The sequence below is a fragment of the Varroa jacobsoni genome, unplaced genomic scaffold, assembly GCF_002532875.2.
Source record: "Varroa jacobsoni isolate VJ856 unplaced genomic scaffold, vjacob_1.0 scaffold_437, whole genome shotgun sequence".
NCBI lineage: Eukaryota > Metazoa > Arthropoda > Arachnida > Mesostigmata > Varroidae > Varroa > Varroa jacobsoni.
Window position 1 is genome coordinate 91,600 of NW_019213339.1, and position 22,145 is coordinate 113,744.

General features: G+C 43.2%; 1 protein-coding gene across 1 annotated transcript in view; it reads left to right on the forward strand.

The window, feature by feature from the left end:
• Positions 1-19,317, forward strand: part of LOC111260412 (uncharacterized) — an 84,033-nt gene extending 64,716 nt beyond the window's left edge. Inside the window, exons 3-4 of the mRNA XM_022833156.2 lie at positions 16,634-17,018; positions 17,415-19,317. Of these exons, the coding sequence (XP_022688891.1) occupies positions 16,634-17,018; positions 17,415-17,743 (714 nt within the window). The 3' untranslated portion in view covers positions 17,744-19,317. The remainder of the gene's footprint in view (positions 1-16,633; positions 17,019-17,414) is intronic.
• Positions 19,318-22,145: the final 2,828 nt, after the last annotated feature.

Below are 22,145 nucleotides of genomic sequence, written 5' to 3' on the forward strand. Positions count from 1 at the left end.
ATTATTGTCAAAAAAGCCAAATCAGATCGTGACCATTTAGGCACATGTAGGAAAAGTGCAAAGAAACATCTCCTATTTTCATGTTGACGCTCTGTACGCGACCGCTTCTGCTGCTGCTGCTGATGTTTTATCTGACAAAACGAGCGACTCGTATGCTGTGACGCTCTTCTGATAGTGTTGTCACGATGGTTACCCGGCACGAAAGTTTCGCTATGAAGAGATGCTATCATCGATGTTGTAGGCCAAACCGGATCGACAAAGACCGGAGTAAGCTGATAAAAACGGCGATATGGCATTAGGGTGGAAATGCAGATCACGCTTATTTATTGATATTGTCATTGACACTATTGTTGCCGCAGTTTTGTTTGCTTTTTACTTTTCTATGAACAGTTTTGCAGTACGTAACTGTCTTTGCTCATAGCAAAGCGTCCACAGGCCTTATTGTAAGCTGGTTGTTATAGAGCGCCATTGAGCCTACGCAATAGACAATAAGCTGTGATGGCCATGTTTGTTCGGTTTCAGAAGCGGCCCAAATCATTGAGCTCGATAGCAGGTCGAAACTAAACAGAATACAAGCGGTCGTTAGCTGAGAAAATCTGCAAGTGATTCTGTCTACCAGTTCTCGATATAACATAATCTAATAAGTGAAACGCGGCTTAGGAACGCCGTTGCAAAAATTAGACTTGGAAAACTGTGAAAAATAAAGCGCCTATTATCCAGCCGGGTCAGCTTACCTAATCGGTCGTGGATTCGACTTTAACTACACGCATAAATGTCTGCTAAATGATAATGTGAATTTAATTGATCTATAAGCTTAAAAAAATCGATTACCAGTGAAGAAAATGGTTAGATCTTCATCTTGATTTCATGTCTTCAGGTTTGTTTAGGTAGCATTATAGGTAACGTATAAACCTCAGTCGAGAGGAAGCAAACTATCTTTTTGGAAATGATTTTTCTTTCTTTAAAGCTAGGCATTGTGCTAAACAGTCACGTGATCACCATTTAGTTAGCGAAAGCTGCTCCAAACCGGCCATTAATTCCTCATCGTGTCTCGCTGTTTCCGTCCTATTTCTACGTATTTGGGCAGCCCGCGTTACACAATGCATGTTTGTGTATACATAGTTGATAGTCTATTCTTCTGCTTCACTTTGAGCCCGAGTTCAAGACAGAGAAATTAAGCGTCATGCGTGAGTGTCTATAAGTAAGCCTGCCCAATGATCTCAGTGTTAGAATAACGTCTCAACGTAAACAGCGTGTATTCAAGCCTGCCCCAGCTCGTCTTGGTCATATCTGAGTTCCGCTCCCACTTGTTCTCTATGAAGCCATATGCTCAGCAGTTCATCCGCCCAGCTTTGTGTCTTCCTCACGATCCCGCCTTTTGTCTTCTGTTGACTTCTCCATTTTGCATAGGCAGCGAAGCTTTTGCTTCCTAAAACCGATATATTGAACTATTTTTCACACTCGTCTCCGATACCACACGCACACTACGACTAACTGGCTTTTTCCAAACGATAACTGAACTCGTAGTTACTAAGGCTAGCATGGCGTAAGCGGTGTTTTTATCAGTTATTATTGCGGCCAGTGCTTTCTGCTACCAGCACCAGCAGCCAGCAAGTCCTATCGTTGCCCCTTTTACTACTATCTATACGCGACCGTTGTTAATGGCGACGGCGGTCCGGCCGGAGTTACGCAGCCATGTGCTTAGCCGGCAGTAATCGAGCCTATGGCTTGCTCCCTGTACGGTTCAGTTACTATAGCTTTCTCGCTCTAAGTTTTTCTGTGACTTTCCACGTTCAGGCTTCCTCTCGGAATGATCGAACCACAAGCGAGTCAAAACAAACAAACGGAAGCCCACCCTACCGCGTTCTCCATCGAAGCTCTAACCTTTCAGTCTGCCAATCCCATCGTTCGGTGGGTAGCAATCTGTATGCCGACATTGTCAGTCGAAGTCGTCGGAGCCACAGTTAGTAAACTGCAGATAAGTGTGGCGTGCCGGCTTGCCCCGCCGTCGTGCGTGATCTCGGCGTGCGGTTGTGAGCGCGGCGACAATCGGGGTCTCCCGCTGTCTAGCCCATTTGGTTCTTGCTACCGCCGTGTAGCTCTTGCATCATTGCGCGCTGTTCTGGAAATGATCGGGGTCACTCAGACATTCAGATCCATCTACCGGGCCCATGTTTTTTCGCCACCCTCACTGGCTGTCTCTGCTCTCAGTGTTCCTAGCATTTCACTGTCTGTGAAGGGTGAGATGAAAAAACGAGACAACGGTCTGTGCAGCTGCTGTAGGCGTCATCACAGTTGAGAGCTAACCTGGGCATCTGGAGGGCTGCTAATGCGTGCTTCAACTACCCATCTGTCATGGTATCGTCGTACTGGTTGGTCGAGTGGGGACTACTGCAACAATATCTATATGTAATGACTACAAGGTAGTTTTTATTATTATAAGCAAACGAGATATCGAGAGGCCGCGCGAAGGGCAAATGTTTCTATTCGTATGTTTGTTAGATTCAAATTATAATCGGAAACGGATACAACAGCTACGTTCAAGCTGGACCTACCATACGCAATATATGTACGTACAGTTAAATGCTTCGATATTAAGCAGGTTCTTTTTAATTTGACATAGCTTTTAATCTAAATTCGCTTCCTTCGTAATCGAAAGCAAGAAGACGATCGTTTACAGATGCAGCTAATGTATCTCCTAATACCTGCTGTAAATAGGCGGACCTTTGAATGGCGATCTCTGTTTATTAACTAACTACATTACCTAGACATGAAAACAGTTATACACTATTCTCTATACGCAGTATTGTTCAAGAACTGACCGAGATGATATTTTGAAAGCGAACACCTTATGCGGTGCGTAACGATACCATGAACGACGATGGCAGCAGACGAGACCGTCACTATATCAGAAACGAGGAGAAAAAAGAACCACCAAAAAGGTCTAAAGTAAGGCGCCATAGTGTTGCCTTCTCTAACTGGTCCAGTTATTTCTTGCCGCTGTCTGCGTTAGGTCCTGCCTGACAGACCCAGCGCATCGACCCATTGCTTCGCCCTGCAGAAAATTAGAGTGTGGCCCTGACTTAACAGGGGGTCGAAGCGTTCTCATCGTATCGAGAAAAATGTTGAGCCTGATTTACGTTGTAAGCGTTCGACAATAGAAACGGGTTCAAAGTTATAAGTAAGCAAAACAAAGAACAGTTCTCATCTTTTGATTGCGTTGCGCTTCAGCCCTACGGTGTTGTTCACCGGAAACAATTTTGGCTACTGCCAAAGTAAAGCACCCGACGCAAGTGGGATCTATCGATAAGCGATAATAGAAATTACGTGTTGCGTAGGTATAAGTACAGCTTTATTTTACGCGCATGGTGACCAACAATCTGCTATGATACACTGAGAGAAAAAACTGCTTGCAATCACCATTGTCGGCCCCTGGCGGTATAGCGTAGGTTTTCTTTTGGTAGCTGGTGGAAGAGGGCTATGATAACAATCCAAAACAGACCTCAACACAATCGAACCTCATTACTAGTAGTCCAATGACCATATGACTATCTGCTCTACCAGCGGGGTAACGGCTAGAGATATCGATTTAGCGGAACGGGTATATGCGACCTTACATTCACCGAGCTGGCAGCTTAATGCCAAAGAAGCAACGTGACTAGATATGGGTACTTGTTTTGGGACGTACATCTCTTCGACACGTCGTCGTTACGGCTGTCGGCGTTCGACGTACGCTTTTCCTTGTCACCTTCTGCCAGATTTAGCCGCGAGGCTGATGATCACAATGATAAAATTGGCAAAGGCCACAGAGATACACTAGACCGCAATGGACAGCCACGCAAATGCGGCGACAGCCTGCAACCTGTTACCTGAGAAGATACCGAAAGACAAAAGGCCGAGCTCGCTTCGGAAGACACACGCTATGGCCGGTGCGTATATGCCGGACACGCTAGTAATTCAGCCATTAGACTCAACAACAGTAGATTCAGCACGGGATGCTTATTGCATGGTATAAGAGAATGTATCTGTGTTGCGAAAACGTCATGTACATTAAACGATTCATTTCAATGAGAACCTCGATGATGCTTCCTGGCAAATCGCGCTTTTCTCGCGAAATTATTTTGGCTTACGTTTGTAGGTGTCTGTAGCGTGTAAAATTTTTTGAAGGTATTTCATAAAAAAGACTGTTATTGCAGCCAACATCCACATTCTATCCTCTGCTTCTAACCGTTAATAGAAACTGGCCGCCGAACTTCTCACTACACCTGCTGCCAAACTATCCTAATGTTATTCATACAAGCCTAAAGCTCTAGAAAGGATCATTCTTTGCGGCAGGAACAGAAAAACCCACCTATAGGCTTCTTCTTTATCGGATCACAGTATTAGAGAAGCGTATAAAGAAGTCAATTTTACTGCTTTAACGTTCCGCTCGTGGCAATGCTCTATTGTTTGTTAAACTCCGCTGGCGCGTGCTGCTAGCTTATTTCTAGAAATCAGATCTGCACTACTATGCCCACGTCTATTTTAGGTTTCATTATATATTACCGCTGCTGCTGCTGCTGCTGTTGCAAAAAAAAAAAAAGATGGCGCCTTACAGACGCTGTTCGAACAACCGACACAGTAATCGTCTGCTACTTTGCACCTCTGGTGGTCTTGATGATGAGAGCACAAGATGCTGGATGCAGAATTCTGTTGATTCGAAAAGAGGCAAGCAATTCTCACTGGGACGTCGGAAAGAAAGAACGTTACCTTCCACGTTTGAAGAAATGTTAAGCAACAATCAGCGTGTACGAAAAACGTTTTCCATACTCATACGATTTACGAGCGAACATTGGAGCTTTTTTTGCGGTAATATGAGTGAAATTGATGTTTATGTAGCTTACATTAACTGGAAAGTTGTAAATAAAGAACAGCCTTTTCTTTTTCGTTTAGGGCCGCTCGTTTTAAACAACCACTCCTCATATTATTGTAAAAGCTGCGCAGTAGAAAACCGCTTCACTTAAACCATTGCTCTGCACCCAATTTACACCAGTGTGAGCCGGTTCTCTGTTGAGTATTTACGCAGAAAAGGCAATGCATCGAATTGTTCTAGGAGAGAGACACAGGCGCTTGGACAACTTGCGACTTGTCGGGAACATGTTAGTTGTGGACCTGTCACGGCGATGGCCTTGAGTTCTCCGTTTTTCCATGGAGAGAAACGCTGGTCGTCTCAGCGACGTGGGTCCGAGGACCGGGACGGCCCACGTAGCAATGCCGCCTCCCCTGCGAGCTCCCAGGCCAGAGGCAAATGAGGCTATGCGAACAGTGGCGATACGAGTAGCGACGAAAGGCAACAACGATGTTGCGTTTTGAAAAATGAGTAAACTAATTAATGAAGGCTTAAACACAGGTCTGTCTTTGTACACATGCCCTTCAGGAAAATAATATACAGTAAACTAGTAACGGTAGTGAATAGCCCGTATTTCTCTAGGAAACCCCAGAGGACCTAGAAGAAGAAAGAAAAATGATTAAGGAAAATTAATATATAAAGGATAACAAACGTAAAGGGAGAGCTTGTTTACATGTTGCATTTAGGTTATTAACGTACATGCTCTCCATTTACGAAAATCGTCTTACTGAGGTAGTATAGGTATGGGCTATGGTAGGTGGACGTTTATTGCTGATACAAAGTTTACAAACTGCCATGCTGTTTAGGCTGCCAAATCAAGTTTGTCGGTGTGTCAGCAAGATCTGACATCAGGTAAAGTAGAAACATAGCAATGCCTTACAAACCAGTCCAGTACCAATGATGGCGTTGCTGAGACGTATTATTCAACAGGAAGCGATCACTGCTTGTTTTTAAACGGTGTTGGCAAAAGGCTCAGTGCAGGGAGCGGCGGGGGGGAGGGGGGTGAAGTTGAAGATGCAGGTAGAAGAATAATTAAATTATTTTGGTGCGAATATTTCTCGTCGTCGGTAATTGGATTTATATTTAACTGTTGTCAGGTAAATACTGAACGAGACGAAGAGCTCGTCTAAGTCTGCACACATATCTATATATATGTATGAGATCTGCTCTGTAAATGTTTGAGGGGGTAGACTTTTCCATAGTTATATGTCTGTATATCTAGTTTCACTCCATAGGCCTAATTTCTATTATGGCAGTGCACATACTCAGGCCGTTTGCTAGGATAATAGTAATATTGTTAATAATGTACCATTTACTCATTGACTGTTGTTACTGCAAATACACAGCTGGATCAAACGGGGCTGAGGTATCAAGCGATTGTAGTGACTTTGCACCGAAGTGATAATGATATATACGATCGGCGCGTTCTGTAACTAGTGGGCCTTGAGACGTTCCTTGTCGTTTTGCTAGCCTTTCGAAACGTCCTTTTCATTTTCGCCAGGGTTCGTTTGGGTGCATTAAGGATAACGAATATGCAACTAGATACTAGAGATATGGGGAGCAAAAGGGAAAGCTATCGTTAATCGACTTCTTTACGAAAATAGTGGCACCGAACAGCGTATCAGTCCGTGCTTCGAAGGCTGCAGTAGAATAATCAAGACCCAGTTATCATTGCTCCGGACGCGTATGTATATGACCTTCTATATGCTTGTAGCCTTATTTTATAGCTGTTGGTAAAAACATGAATTCTTACATGTAAATCTCGTTCTTTCTTATAGACAAAGTAGTCGAACGATCCTGTTATCGAACATATGTATGTTTCGCGCACACGTTTGGGGATTGGACAATTTACAAGTTTCTAAATCAAGCAGAGTGACGGTCATATTTGCCATCTGCCACTGTATAATTTTTGCTTCATGATATAATTTCTATTACCCTTCCGTCACGTAACTTCTCAATGAAAAGTGACGAAGACGATCACAGCAACTACAGCAGAATTCAAATAAAATGTGTTACCGCTCGATATATCCATTAGATTTTTACATTGCCGAGTATAAGATCGGCATACACTGATGAACTACCTGGGCCAGTTTCTGTTATGCCCGAGATCACGCATTTTATTCATGCCGACGGAGAATATCTACATCTACTTCAGCCCTCGATCGACGGTTGCATAGAATTTATCGTTAACGGTAGCCGTAGTAGACGGAAAGAACCGTAATTCATGTGCAGGCTCGGCCTCATCTGCCGTTTCATTCCGTACAACCTTTCTCGATATCGTTGTGCTCCCAAAGGAACTACGACAAATAACACAGGCAATAGACCTTTGACTGGGGTAGGGACGCCAAGAGGCTTCAGTCCAATGCAATAAAACCCAGAAACTATAGTAGAAAGCGCTAGACGAGCGTCAGATTGTCATCGATATTCTGACCCCACTAGCGCATCCTCTTCTTAAGGATATTCAAATCGGGGCAAACACAGCATAGAGATCAGGCGATGCCGGGCCGTAGCAAAGTGCCAGTAGAAATAATAATCAGAGTAATAACGTTATTGTTGCTGCTGCCACCGCCCGCGCTACCGCTTCTATTTTTTGATGTTCCACTATAAATATAATGGATGTGTGTGAAAGCGCGAACTTATATATGAAGGCATAACTGAAAAAGAGGCCAAGAGGTCGCCCTACAGCGATGGAGGCCATTTAACGGGTTAGTTTAGGTATAAGTAGATATGTGTGCGCCTATGCGTCTATATATTTCTTTGGCAATGCTTTTTTATAGCCCGAATATGGCGCTAAGAATGATGGTTAGATGGGCTGGGAACGGGCTGGAAAATAGTTCTGAAAACCTATTATTAGCGAACAGCGGGGTTGATCTTGCCTGTCAGTAGCTCTGTACACTCGTTCAGTGTGGAAGCAGGACCATTTAGTTTGGCCTAAGCAGGTCCCGGCGCAACTGCTGCGACCATTTTTGATATCCTTCACTCCATCGCCACTCGTTTTTGGTGCTTAGTTCCCGGCCCTGAAAGTTTGCTAGCATCGTTTGCCCCTGCAACCGGCTGAGATCAATCGGTCGAACTGAGTTATGTGGGTATTTACTGCATATTATTGATTTTGTCATTGCTTGTTCGGCGTTATTGTTAGCGTTGGCGCATATAGCCATTGCAGTAAAACGTTTTCAGATAAAAATTTGACACAAGAGCACATCTGGACCAGTGTCCCATTCGAAATTCAATCGAGCAGAACGCCAAAAAATTACGCTTACTCTTTAGATTTTCCGTAGACAGACAGACAAGCGGCCAGCCAGTGTTTTGGCCGATTATTACACCAAAAACTATAGCTCTTTTTTTTTTTTTTTTTTTTTTTTTCATTATTAGTGGTTTATAGAGCAAAAACTCCAGTCTAATTCGAAATCAAAGGAAAAAATAACGAATTTAATATACTATATATAATATAGTATATTCACAATAATAGAATGGAATATATTTCGCTGTCATTAATATTTTATTGTTACAACTATATTCTAGCACGAACAATAATGGTAATATAATTGGTATAGTATATTACAATAGTATGTGCGGCACAATGTATTTTATAATGTTTTTGCCAACTTTCTGTCTGTGTGGTTATGGAAGCAAAGGAAGCTACATTTTGACTTTCATTGTGTTCCAGTTAGTATTTTTTATGTTCTCTATGTACGTATCTATTGTTAAAGTGACGTGTTCCTGATGTTATCAACGGCACGGTCGACGAGGCGGAACTTTCGTTTGCTTGAGGTTATTTGGTGAAAGAAGTTCGGCGAGGCAGCCATCTTGCAAGCACATCGTGCAAACTTGAGCCTAAAAAGCTATATAACAGACGTTTTTATCTATGGGGGGATCCTAGTTTTGTTGCATACAGAAAATGCCCATGTATAATGTAAGTAGTACCATAAGAGCAATGTAGTTGCGTAGGCCTCTATCAAGACTCCTGTGCACCTACATGAATCTTTACCAAGATCTACAGTGGCCAGATGAGCATTACTACAACCGCTGCCCCTGACTGCGCTAGCCACTTCCCACAAGTAACCAGCGATCTTCCGCTAAGCAAGTGGCGCACGGCCTAGGGTCCGCGCATCAGCTTGCAGTACACTAGCGACAGTAGGGGTACGTGCGTAGCCATCGTGTGCGATTTATGGTAGACACAATAAGCAGAAGCGACAAAGAATGAAAAAAAGAGATTGATTGGCTGGTGGGGGCCGACATCTACGCACACGGAGAGATTGGCAAGGCAAAGCCGGAAGCGGAGCATAGCGCGGGAAGGACCTCATTCCAGCCAGCAATAATGTGATGTCCTGCCTCGATGAGGTGGTAGCCAGTAGCGAGCATAAGCAATTCGATTGAGTCCACAGTGACTGATTCATCGTCGTAGTGTAGTGTGGCCTGTCTCATTCCATTGAATAAATGTAAAGCGATTAGATTTATGCTCGGATAGAGGAAGAACAGCGGAACTGTGACTACTGAACGACGGCTTTCGTCTCTATGCAGAGGTGTTACGAAAGCAAACGAAAAGGGGCAGACGAAACAATAACGAAAACGTGTAGGCTTCAGAACGGAAGGCGCTCAGAACTATATAAGTGGCGGACATTTCTTCGGTACATGCCCTGGGGGCGGTTCCCTCTCACAAAACGAAGGCAATTGTAGAATTTGTTTGTATCTTTCATACGCGAGAGAAGCTGGATTTTTGGCTGATCGGCCTCAGTTGGCAAGAATTGTCTGAAAACAAACCCAATTGGGCTCGATGCGAGCAAGAGATTCGTCAAATGTTTTGTAGATATTTATTTTATAACATCTGTACGGACCAGGTTCGCTATTTGCTATGGCCGTTATCCATAAGAAGCGGGTAATATATTTGATAGTTCTTACTGATAGCCCACAGGTACAAATACTATCTCAGCTCGCATAAGCTCTAGAAGATTATAGGTAAAATCGATAGAGCTCGCTTTAAGCTTCATTGACATCGCACATCTATACGAACACATGTTGATGTGTATAACTAACACGAAACTACAAAGTTATCGAGCTCATGCTATAAGCAACTGCAGCTGCTGAAGCCATTTAGTAAGACGTTTCCCCTCTTGTCAAGCATATTGTCTCCGTGAGCCCGTCGTATAGAATCTCTCTTTTAGCATAAAGACGAACAGCAGTATATCACATGCTATGGTATTACCACCGATCCAATATAAATGTTAGGCTGTACACAAGCAAACCCGGACTTTGAAATTAAATAACGTTTGAACTAGCTGGGCCACAGTAATACCGTTTCAAACACTTGTCCCTTTGGTGGTTTTTAGACAGTCATATATCTATCGTCCGAGTTCCAATGCGTAATAATTCTACCTTTGGCTTCTCAAAGTGAATCGATACTGAAATACGCTCGCCCACTGGTTGCCCTTTTTGGGACATAGAAAGTTTTGTAATCACATGTACCCATAGGGTGAGAATAAGCGGGTTGGGGCCAACGTTAGCTATTGCTGGGCTCAATTCAGGAAATGATTGAGGCATGACGATGAGGTCTGGCGTGGTCATCTACTAGCCAGATGCTTTCGGTTCCACAAATCTCTTAAGGAACTCGGGTATAGCTGGGGGGGCATTCTTTATTTCATTTCATAGGAGCAGATGCCCCTGATGTGCATTGCAAGTACTAGAATTTTTTTTTTTTCGAGAATAGCACTCTCGACACTGCCCTGAAACTCCATTTTTGTTTTTAAGCGAAGCCATTCTCCCGCTTAGTCTTTCTTTAGCGTACGGTAAATATTGTACCATATCCTCTATGTAGACCATATGTTCTACAACTTTACTAGTTGATTAAAATTATGCAGATTGCACATGGAATACACTACGGGTGTTGCGGACTCGCCTAGAGTCAATTAATTGTGGACCTACTCTTCTTTTGTTTCTGCTTTTAAAGTACTTAGAATGCAACTCTGTAACAAGTTACATGTGAAACGCTAGTTTTGTTCAACAGAGCCCTTGGACATAAGGCTCTGCTTTCGTGAAAAGCCTCCTTGATTACGGTAATGCGTTTTTATTCTGCAGATCCCGATGTCTAGTCAATCTTTTGCTAGCTTTAAACGATTTATTTTTTATGCAGTGAACTCAACCGGTTCTCAAATATGTGCGGGTAAGATACTGGAGAATCTGCCAAAATTCGTCTGCTTACGGCGCGTGATTTAAAAGTTATTAGATCTCAAAACTTGCCGAATCAGCTTTTAATCGTCTGATAAGAGAAAGCAAACGGTCCTTTTAGTCAGTTAAATATTCTACATTCAACGACAATGTCTTCAGCGGTAAGCTGTCTATATTTTAAATTACAAGATCATACCTTTTTTAGATTTTCCTCACAATACTCTATCCAAATGTGTGCCGTTTCATTAGAACCATCCCCTATCCCCGTGGCCTCCTTCTGCCCCATGGTAGGTGATATGACATCGGGGCGATAGCCTTTAAAGTAAATCGCTTTGCGCTGCATCGTTATCTTATATTCTTGCTTTTTCTCTCTCTCCTTTCTTCAAGGGCTTTTTCACGTCGTTTCGCTGGAAAATGATTCTACGAAAGGTGGATTACCTTATCCTGTGTTCCATTTGTTGTGCTGCTGTTTTTGCCGCCGACACATAAATGTAGTATATAGGTATGTCAGTATTACATATTAGAGAGTGTTCATTCTCAACAACTCCCTCCAGGCATTCAAGTCATTTTGCTGTCAACTCTTCAATCTATTCTGTTGTCGTTTGTTCCTGACTATCGTTTACTCGGCTCTTTACCCCCTACTGCCTTATTGCAGGCCCGTCTGCCTTTATCGATGCCTTGCCTTCCCCGTATGCCTTGGCGCCTATTCCAGAGTGCACTGAGGCGAGACCTCAAGCAGCATGAACGGCGACGGCGGCCGCGGCAACATCAGCACTAGCGTCGACGCAGCTGAACGCTGCTTATAACTTTCAACACCCTACACTCAGTCTGCCTGTCTGTCTTTCTGTCTACAAGAGCCGTGCAGACATCGCATGTCGCTACAGCCCCCGCCACTGGCCGGCTATGCGACCCCATGGAGAGATATATAGTAGCAATGCTCTATCAGCCACAGCATCAAAAGTTGTTGTGGGCGTACACGATCGGCCAGCCAGGTAGATTTCTACACACGGCTGCGGCCGACTCAGCGGTGATGGTGGCAGGATTGGCGAGTTCCCACACGCTTTGCGTTGTTCGGCCGATGGTACCAGCCAGTTGAAATGTCCAGGAAAGCCTGGCGTTATTGTATGTACGTGTAGTGATCGGACTGGCAATAGTAGAAGCGCGCGAACAAGAAGAGGTTGGCAGCCGGCGAAGAAACGCTGACAAATCAAGAGAAAAGTGCTTGTTTGTAACATGTTTTGCAACTAGACGATGATAGTGATGCTAATGGTGATCGTTGTGATGATGATAGTAATGCTGATCATAGGTATAGAGGCACAGGTTGCGCATCGGACACCGCGCACCATTTGTGCAGTCATCCGTTTTGCTTCGTTTGCTATCGTCATGTTTGTTGCTGGGCGTCTGCTGCCGTCGATTGTTGCGGTACATCTCGCTGCTTCCTTCTGATGGATCCGGTGTGCGTGTGCCGTCAGGGGACCAACATGGCCAGTGGACAGAAACAACAACAACTGTTGCTGGTTTCTCGTCAGACTGTACAGCAGCGGCCGGTCAAGTGCGGAGAGCATAGCTTACGCGGGCACTCACTCTCTCACCGTTATCATCTTAATCCAAAGACACAATCTCAGTTACATGCACATAGTGAGTTTATGAGGCCATGTTTCCTTTTCCTTCTGATACTGGTGTCTTCTGTGTCCTCTGCGTCAGCTGCAGCAAGGGTCCCAAAGAGGTCATGATATAAAGATACTATACACTGTGGAAGGAGGAACTTAAATGGAGGGGATAGAAACCGAGATCTAAAAGACGTGGACAAAGGACAGGCACGTCCCACCATTACAGTCGCCGTCACCTTCACTACAACAGCGAACTGTAGAAAGGAAGGAGAAGGCTAGGCACAGGTTGTTTCGCGCGGCAAAGGTCTCTAAGAAAGAGCAGATCTGCTGCATACGAAGAACTATATACTGTTCTACAGGTCACACCGCCCTACGATAGAGAAAGGACGAAACTAAGCCAGCAAACTTCAATGGCCATGTGTTGTCTGGCAGGAGTGAGCCTGCGTGTCATTGAATCATGCCCGCATTCGCATAGAATAATAATAGGAAGAAAACTGCAACGCTGCTAGTAAGATACGGAAAAACAAAGCCAGGATGAATGCAGCACTTAGAAGCCAGGCACGACTGTGATTTCGTGGCGGGAACCGAAGTAGAGGAACGACTGTGACAGGGCATAGATGTTCTCGAAAGTAGCATAATAGAGAAGACCGGTCCGATCGAGGGAAGGTTTGAAAAGAATAAAGGACTTATACGTATGTGGTGTCACCACCAATTTTCTCCTGCGATCGCAGTTGGCCAGCTAGACAGAAAAAAAGATCGTTTAGAGATAGCTCAATGAATAACAGATGGTCAAGGGCCTCTGAACGAGGTTAGGATTGAAGGTAATAGCAGTTGCAACGAATTGCAGACTACTAAATCAAATTTTAGCGAAAGGTCAATTAGAATACGGCCATGGCAGAGAAAAATTGAGTCTGTGTGAGAAAAAATATACGTATAGGGTCCACATAAGACCGTATGCTGTATATGCTTTGCTATTATGGCGCGCCTTTTTTCATTATGGCGTTTAAATCTTCCAGTGCTGTCGGTTTCCTATTGTAGGTTTTACTTCCAAGGTATCCTCAGTCAACCATTTATGTTGAAGATCCTCATCAAAATGTACTCTAGTGTTTCGTCGTCTAGTGCTTGCAAGTGCATGTTGAAATGGAGTCGTGTAATAAACTAGGATAATTGGTTCCAGTCACTGTACTATCAAAAAAGACGATCCATTGATTATAGTTATTTGGGGCACCGTCCGTTATATATATTAGTTGCACAAATTCATCACCGGTGACGCCAGGCACCGCCCATCTGCAACAGACAAAACTTCATGTGTTCAACGCTGGAAATCAGCATTGAAATTAAATAAGGGGGAAAGAAATGGAGACAGTGAATAATTTCAGCATAAAAAAACGGTATATGGGTGCATCTTCTAATTATAGCTATGACTTGATTGTGGGCCCATTTGCCTTGCCGTCTCCGGAAGACCCAAGGCGCTGCCGTAATTGAGAGTACACCACGTGCCCTTAAATTGGTTAGCCTTGTATGCAGGCTATAGCTGGCGACACCAGCGCTCCCTATCAAGCCATTATGATGAAGCACCGTCCTGCCTCTTCGACGGTTGCGGTGCTGTTTTTTGCCGGCATGACAACTTAGCACTGCTACGTGATTATAATTCGAATGGAAATCGCCGTTTTTTTTCATTTCGCCCAGTTTCTCTCATTGCGTCGGTGTCTGACAGGACAGTTCAGCACGTCATGGATCATGAACTACACAAGAGGCCTATCTAGCAATATTACTGTGCTATTGTTAAAGAATGGTGATTCTTCCGAGATGACTGAACGGCTGGAGCTGGGAGCCCCACATCGCCTTTCTGATATCGGAAATATATATGTGGTCTCATAGTGCGGCTGTTTCGTCTGTGGTGTCTGGTGTCATTGACAAAGCGGTTGAATACGCTGAAGGCCAAGGCTAAAATAGCAAAAGCGTGATGATCGTAGACGAAATTCACGTTGTTCTTCATGTCGTGCCGTTTTACTGTCTTCGTAATGTCGACTAGTAGCCGGTCCTTCAGCAGCAAGTCAGCGCAGTGCCTAGTCTGCTATGTCCCAGTGCTGGCAGATTGCCCTTCTGACACACGGCCTGCCGGCGAAAGGTAGAGCCAAGTAGCCGAGATATTCCAGTGCTCACAGGGAAGGAACGAGAGATTTCAAGCAGCTAAATCCATCTTGGATAAACTGACTGACGACGAGATCAGTATGAAGGGAAAGCAGCAGGACTATGTAATCGAGGTGTGTTTGATGAGAGATGTAATGTCGGATATGCGGATGGTGTAAACTTGTCATTTTTTTGTTGTTAGCGGCTCCCGCCCTAACTCTCGTCGTGCTCAAACGAGAAGGAACAAAACCGATTAAAAGGCATGGAAAAGGACAAAATGTATAAAAGAGATAGAAATCTCAAGATCGATTAGCCATTCACATATCCATTTGTATACTGGGTATAGATGTCCATGAAGAGGTCGACCTATCTGAACAATCTACACAGCATGACAGACCGTATTGCGATCGAAGATGGCACTGCTAACCAGCCAATAAAATAAAACTATTTCCAAGCATCATCAGACAACATTTTAGCCAGCTGAAGAGAAAAGTTGATTATTCCGAGGATGAAATAGACCGTAAATGAAGGAGGATGGCAAGGCAAACGAGAGACAAGTGCAGACACCCAGCGACGGCTGTTGCTTGTTCGGACGGATTATTTTTGCTGATATGTCCTTTTTACATGTGTATATATATAAACGTGTGTGTGTGTGTGTCTGTGTGTGCGTACGGAAGATTTCTACGGCCCTGTTATGTAATAGCGCATCAAGCGATCATGCGACTCGCTCGAGTCGCAGTAACACTACGGAGGGATAGAAAGAACGGCAAAGAGACACGCGTATAAGCGAAGTTGGCATTATAAACAAATCCGAGTGATTGTGTAGCTTCTGGCTGTTAGGAAAAGACAAAATGCTCCACTCGAGCTAGCCGTATAGGATAGGGGGATGGCCTCCAAGACCGTCGTTTCAGCGCCGGAGTTATCGGCTGCGAAAAGGCCACGATTGACGAACTGACTTCCACAGAATCAGCTTGTCGCCCAGCCACACATCCTGGCACACTTTCATTTAATAGCAAAGTGAACTACGAACGACTAAAGCGGTGCGAAAGCGCACGATTAGATTGCCTATGCTGTCGTTGTCGCTTATGCTGCGCCGTATTAGTACTATATAGAAGAACATAGCAGTTCTTGAAGCTCATCTTGAGAGCTCTTTTTGACGGCTAGCGCTAAAATATTAACTAAGAGATGCTGGGAACCTGTACTTATATAGGATCATCGATTGCTGCGGGATCATAGATCTGAAATGGCCATTTCTACTGATCGGATAGAGGCCAATTATTCAGTCTAGTTGTCGTTAGCCTTAGGTAGATCAGCACTAAATAACACCAGCAGCGCACTGCTTGGCTAAGCACAAAAAGACAGCCAAATAATAGCGGGCGAGTGGTCTTAACGGCTAGCTGGTGCTTCACAAAATCCTCATAGGGATATTTTTCTTTGCATTTCATTATCTGACTACATTTATTATCCAAAAGATCAATAAAATCGTCGTACACTTTTCACCTGAGTTTTGGGGCATAAACGCCAACCAGTGAATGATATCGTTGCCCGCCGCCGCTTGAAACCACAACGAGACATAAACAGTCCTTTTTGCCATACAAACGAGCCTTCTTCATATTTATGTAGCATAAGACAATGCTTTACAACTTCATATGACTTGCACCAATTGCTATCTCTAACGCGACCAACAACTATATGAACAGTTGTTTATATTTGGTCTGACGTGTAGCATGTTGCTTTGATTCTCGTAAAGCTTGCCGTGAAAAAATCATTTGCAATAGTGTTCCAGCTATTAGAGCAGAATAATTTGTGAATTCTATTCTGGTGTTTCTCCTTTTTCCAGTTTCCTGCAAGCGTAGAGTTAGGAACTGCAGACCTGTCTGGCAAAAGCTCAACGACAACGACAGAGGATCCGAGGACGCCGAAAGATGTGCTAGCCATCAAGAATTGGTCGATTCGACCTAACAAGTCTGAGACAGCTGGAGCTAGCAATGAACAACATCGCACCAACATTGTTCCCCCAAGGAAAATTGACATTAGCAAGGACAGTTCAAGAACTGAGGAGAGCGGCGTCGATTCTTTTGGAGACAGATCGAGAAAGGGCAACGAAGTTACTCCGAACGATGGCGGAGACCAAGGAACCGTACAACAGAGACCCACGTTTGTTAATCCGAAACACAGGGAGAGTGCGAATCCGTTTGCGACAGCCGGAGTCAACAAAATGACGAGTAATTACTGCATTTTTATCCCCAATTTAAATGCTTTTGTTTAATATCTTTGTGATGTTTACTAATTATAAAGATAGAAATGGAATAAAATTTGGCTAATTCAAAGGCGGTCGTCTATTACCTACAATGTAATCAGACAAACTGAAAGATCACAAAATGTCATGATGTTGCCTGACCGGTATAAAGCAGTCTTTTTTACAAGAAACAATAACCGAATGTCGTAGAAAGTAGGCAATATGCGTTTTTCCTCATAGGCTTCAGCTTAACAACTTACCTTATTTGATAGAGAACAAGTTTTTACACTTTACTGATATCTGGTAATAATCCTGCTATTATTTTCTTCTTATATTCTATTCTTTTGTGTTCATCTAAGCTTCTATCTTTTCGTTGTTTCAGCCGGAGCCCCAATGACGTCGACACTGTTCCCGTCTGAGGACACCCAGAATCGAATCCACACCTCGGCAGACATTTTGGATCGTCTCTTCGACCTAGATCTACACAATTCACAAGATATTGCATTAATTCTTGTTGTTCTATGCGTTTTTCTCATTGCGCTATTCATCCTCATCCTTGTGGTCTGTGTGTTGCATCGTGGGTGCCGTGAGAAGATCCCTATTCGTGAGAACCCCCTCTATAACGGGGCTCCCGCGAGACGCATCAATAACGTATCTTTTCGACCGAGCAGCCGTCACAAGCGTGCTATGCAAGAAAGAACCTATACGTGAACAACGCAGTCATTCTTTTGATAATCGGCTTGAAGACGTTGGCTCAAGTATGGTCAACGAAAACTTCATTGTCCTCGTTACATCCTCACTGAACGACTTTACGCTGATTTAGGACAACTGGCTTCTTAGAGCAAATTCGCTTTCATTGCCCTGTCCGTCTCTTAGGATGACATAGCAACCGTATTGCTATGGACGTGGTAGACGTTTCGGACTTTCCCGCCTGAAACCGCGTTTCCATTACGATTACTCGTTATACGTCCAGACAACAAAACGTTAGGCGGATAGGATCCTAAAATAGAGCTGTTACAATTGCAGATGCTGCTTACACCATATGAAGAGGTAAGATTCTTTACTTAAACCAGTAGCGCTCGAAATCGTTAGCGTACTGCTGCCAGTCATTTTGAGTCCTTAATTCCTGCAGTTCAAGGCGGTACTCGGTCCATTTAAAGGTTGCCGTTCCCCTACGACTTTAAGAAAGAAAACATAATTCTGGTTGAATATCGTGAGAAGAAGTAGCACGGAATTGGTGATGAGTGTATAATTTGCCATTATCACTATTATTGTGATAATTAGTATAATACCAATTATTATTACGCTGCTATGAAATAAAACAGTGTTGTGTGATGTGGTGCTTCTCGATAAATCGAAGAATTGACGAAGATGTAGCACCGAACGAGCAAATTCCTCGAGGGAAATCTACTGTTAACGTTAAAGTGATGGCGTATACATGCGACGTACGATAAGGGTGGCAGTTATTATTAGTTAATATCATTATTATCCTGAACATCATAAATGTCCCAGATATTATACGCCCGCTATAAATCTCATGACAAGGACTGAATAGGAAAACTAGCGCAAGGAAAAGCATGAGCAGCAAACATTGCCGACTGTAAAATTTCCATACACACATGTAGATATACAAACATACACATGTTGCTTGTTCGATGGGCGATCCCGTTATTGTGCATACAACTTCTACTATCGTCATTATCGTTGTTACTATTATTATTAATAGCAGATACGTACGTTCGTGTTTTTGTTCTTAAATGGTTAACTAGAAAAAGCACCCTTGGCACACCGTAACAAACGCGAATCGTAGGAAATCACAAACTACTAAAAATGTATTGTGAGCTATGGAAACGTCATCCAGATGTTGCTGTACATATCAAGTTGCCATAGGGAGACCGCTAGCAGAGGCTCAACTAAAAATTAAGGTAAACGCCTGTTAGAGAAAAATTAGGAAAAGACCGTGCCTACCCAGAAGCATCTCACTTAATTAACTGCACAATCAAAACAGCATAAATTCGAGTTTACTTTCATATCATATCAGTTTATCGATCACATGGCCGACTGATAACAACACGAGATTGTTGATTGGCAAGATTTACAAACGTTTAACGAAAAGGAGTGTTACCATCAAACAATATGTAAAGTGAGTCTAAGATGAGAATCTCGATATGGTCCTTGGCTCGACGCCAAAAGACCAACTAAGAGGTTGTTTGTACATAGTATTTATGTAAGTGACGATGGTAATGAATAAATAAATAAAGCCTAACGCTGTCAATTATTTTTCATATCAATTTGTTGTTCGTTTATGAAGGTACGTTTATTTCTTATTATATATACATATATATATATATTACAGTTGTAAAGGACAAAAAATGTAGACCCAGCTAATTTTACCTTCAGTAAGCGAGCGTGCTGTATACTGCGTCTTCTTGATTTGATATATAACAATTGTAGACTGAAACAGCCCTCGCATTTGAAGTTTTCCTAAATACTCAGGGGTCATAGCCAATATACGGGGATCATTTGGGAACCAGATGACCGAACACTGCCGACTAACATTCTCCTCACATAATTACTAGTGCCGATTACTTTTAGTCCCATGTCGAAGAGGTAGTATAGCAACAAAATGTCCTCACAAACGACCGATGCGTGGCAGTTAGGCACATTCTTAGTGACGACCTTTGTGCTGTTGGACTCTAGGCTTCCCAGCCAAGTTCCGATAACACAACTAGCATTTGGCCGGACCGCCGAGGCAATACGGTAATTGCCCCGACGATAAGAATTGCAATGAGTAAGAAAAACGCAGTTTATGGCTCTATTTGGCAACCATTTTCATATCAATAGAGTTCGTTTGTCAGGCCGTATACCCGCTTCGATTAGCCCATGGATCAGCAACTGTGACAATCCGGACAATGGCAGCGTGCACGGATCAGAGAAAGGAAAGATTTTTTACTACTGCGGAAAGAAAAAAAGGTTGAAATAACCATTATGTTTTCAGCCTTAATCCGCTATTTGGCAGATAAAGTGGCAGGCGTAAAGCACACATCAAGTTCACAAATAGATTTTGAATACGGAAAACTGAATTGGAAACAGGGAGTTATCAATAACAAACGTTTTGATTTGAACCCAACGTGATAGATTTTACAACGACAGGAAATACTGGAACTGATACTGCTACTGCTCTACTGAAATTACATAGCTAAAACTTTCAAAGCAATCTGAATAGGCGCGCAAGGTATAGAGGATTACTACATTTGGGGTTAGGCAAGTTTGAAAAGGTAATAGTCGATGATTATATTTGTCGTATAGTAAGGGTTTTTGCAGAGTTTAACATACTTAATATACGAGTAGATCTTTTTCATTTATCTGGAGACACCACAGAACGTGGAACAAAATCATGAACAGGTAGCTCGAAGGATCAGAATCGCAGGTCGCATATTGGATAGCCTATTTTGCGTTGTTTACCACTGGCTGGATCCAAACGCTATAATCTCACAAGCGATTGTGTTAGCACAACCAACGTCAGGCGATTTATCTTTATTCCTATTCGCGACATTGTATTAATACCGGTATCGCCGTTTACTGAACTGTCATATCTTTTCCTCGCGGCCGTCAAGCTCTGAATGCTATTCCCTCACCTGCCGTATCCAACATCTATAGAACCTACGCCAGTTGTCTTTTGACTCGAGCATGTCCGCGTAACAGATGATTCATCGCTGGCACAATGACTGCGGCTTGGCTTTCACTTGTTGGGTTGGGCGTCGTTTTCGGATCAGCGGTCGAAGACGCGACGAACGAGCTGATCCTGTACAAGACTGGAAAGTTTTTGCTTTCCGATCCAGGATGTCGCTTGCACGCACACGCACACACGCACACAGACACACAAACACACACACACACACACACACATATATAGGATGGTACGGGCAGGTATTGCAAATGATTTTGGGCCTCACTCGTCGAATGGTGCATCGGCCCAAAAACATACCCCAGGATCAGCATTGTCATAAATACGATCGGCAAAAGTTACGTTTAGGGGCTTTGACGGACCATTTACAGTTCGATTTTATTTGCAGTTTACAACTTCGTGCTTACGCGGATAGCTAAAGACATTTTCGTCGTTCCTTGATAGACTGAAGATCGTCAGGAGGCAGAGAAAATTAAACATATCTCAATTGACGCCGATTCATAATCGCCTATTTGTAAGCAGTAAATGTGGAAGGCACGCTGCCGAACGGCAACCACGCTGAGCGTAATATTATTATAACAAATTATCTTAATAATAACAGTGATTACGGAATCGTTTTCTTCAAGTAGACGAAGCGTCAAAACATCCTTCACAAGGAATCAAGAACTAAGCGATGCAAATGAATAGATTGTGTTTGCCTTATAGAGATGCAGCGAAATTTTTACGCTGGCCATCGCGACACCTTTTCCCAACGTATTTATATAAGCACCTTCGTCAGCTGCAGAATCAGATGTCTTTTCAAACCTTAGACATTTAGATTTATTTAGCAGAAATATATGCCATCACTTGAGTGAGTTTCAGAAGTCTTGCCTGCTTGCTCCCCGTAGCCATAGTGTTTATTCTGGTAAAAGTAGTCTGTGAATATTCTAGTAAGCGGAATTTGTATCATAACTGTAAATGATGTTTATGTAAAAGTTATTTTGCAATGCACAAAATGCATTTGGGCACTAACTTTAAGTTGTTTTGGCGAACGCAGCGAACTTTCATATTGCATAATCTAAATCCGGCTGTTCTTCATTATCACTGGTCTGCGATCGTCGCTGCACCGTTGAGATGCATGTCTACGCTACACGCTATTAATTAGGCAGAGTATGAGTTTTTGGCTTATGATAGTGCGATCGGCTACGGAATAGAGGTAGATGTTTACGTATCTGATGGTGAAGTTAGTTGTGGCCCTGGGTAAACGATGCGCATTACTGTTATTAAACTCTAAAGCATAGCTAATTCGTAACTTAGAAAGTTACCGAACGTTATCAATCAAAATACAACATGTCTCCGTTCTTCTCATCGTCATAGTATATTATTTAATGGTTAAACTAAAAGAGTTAAATAGTTACATGGATACATTTATGTGATTGTACTCGT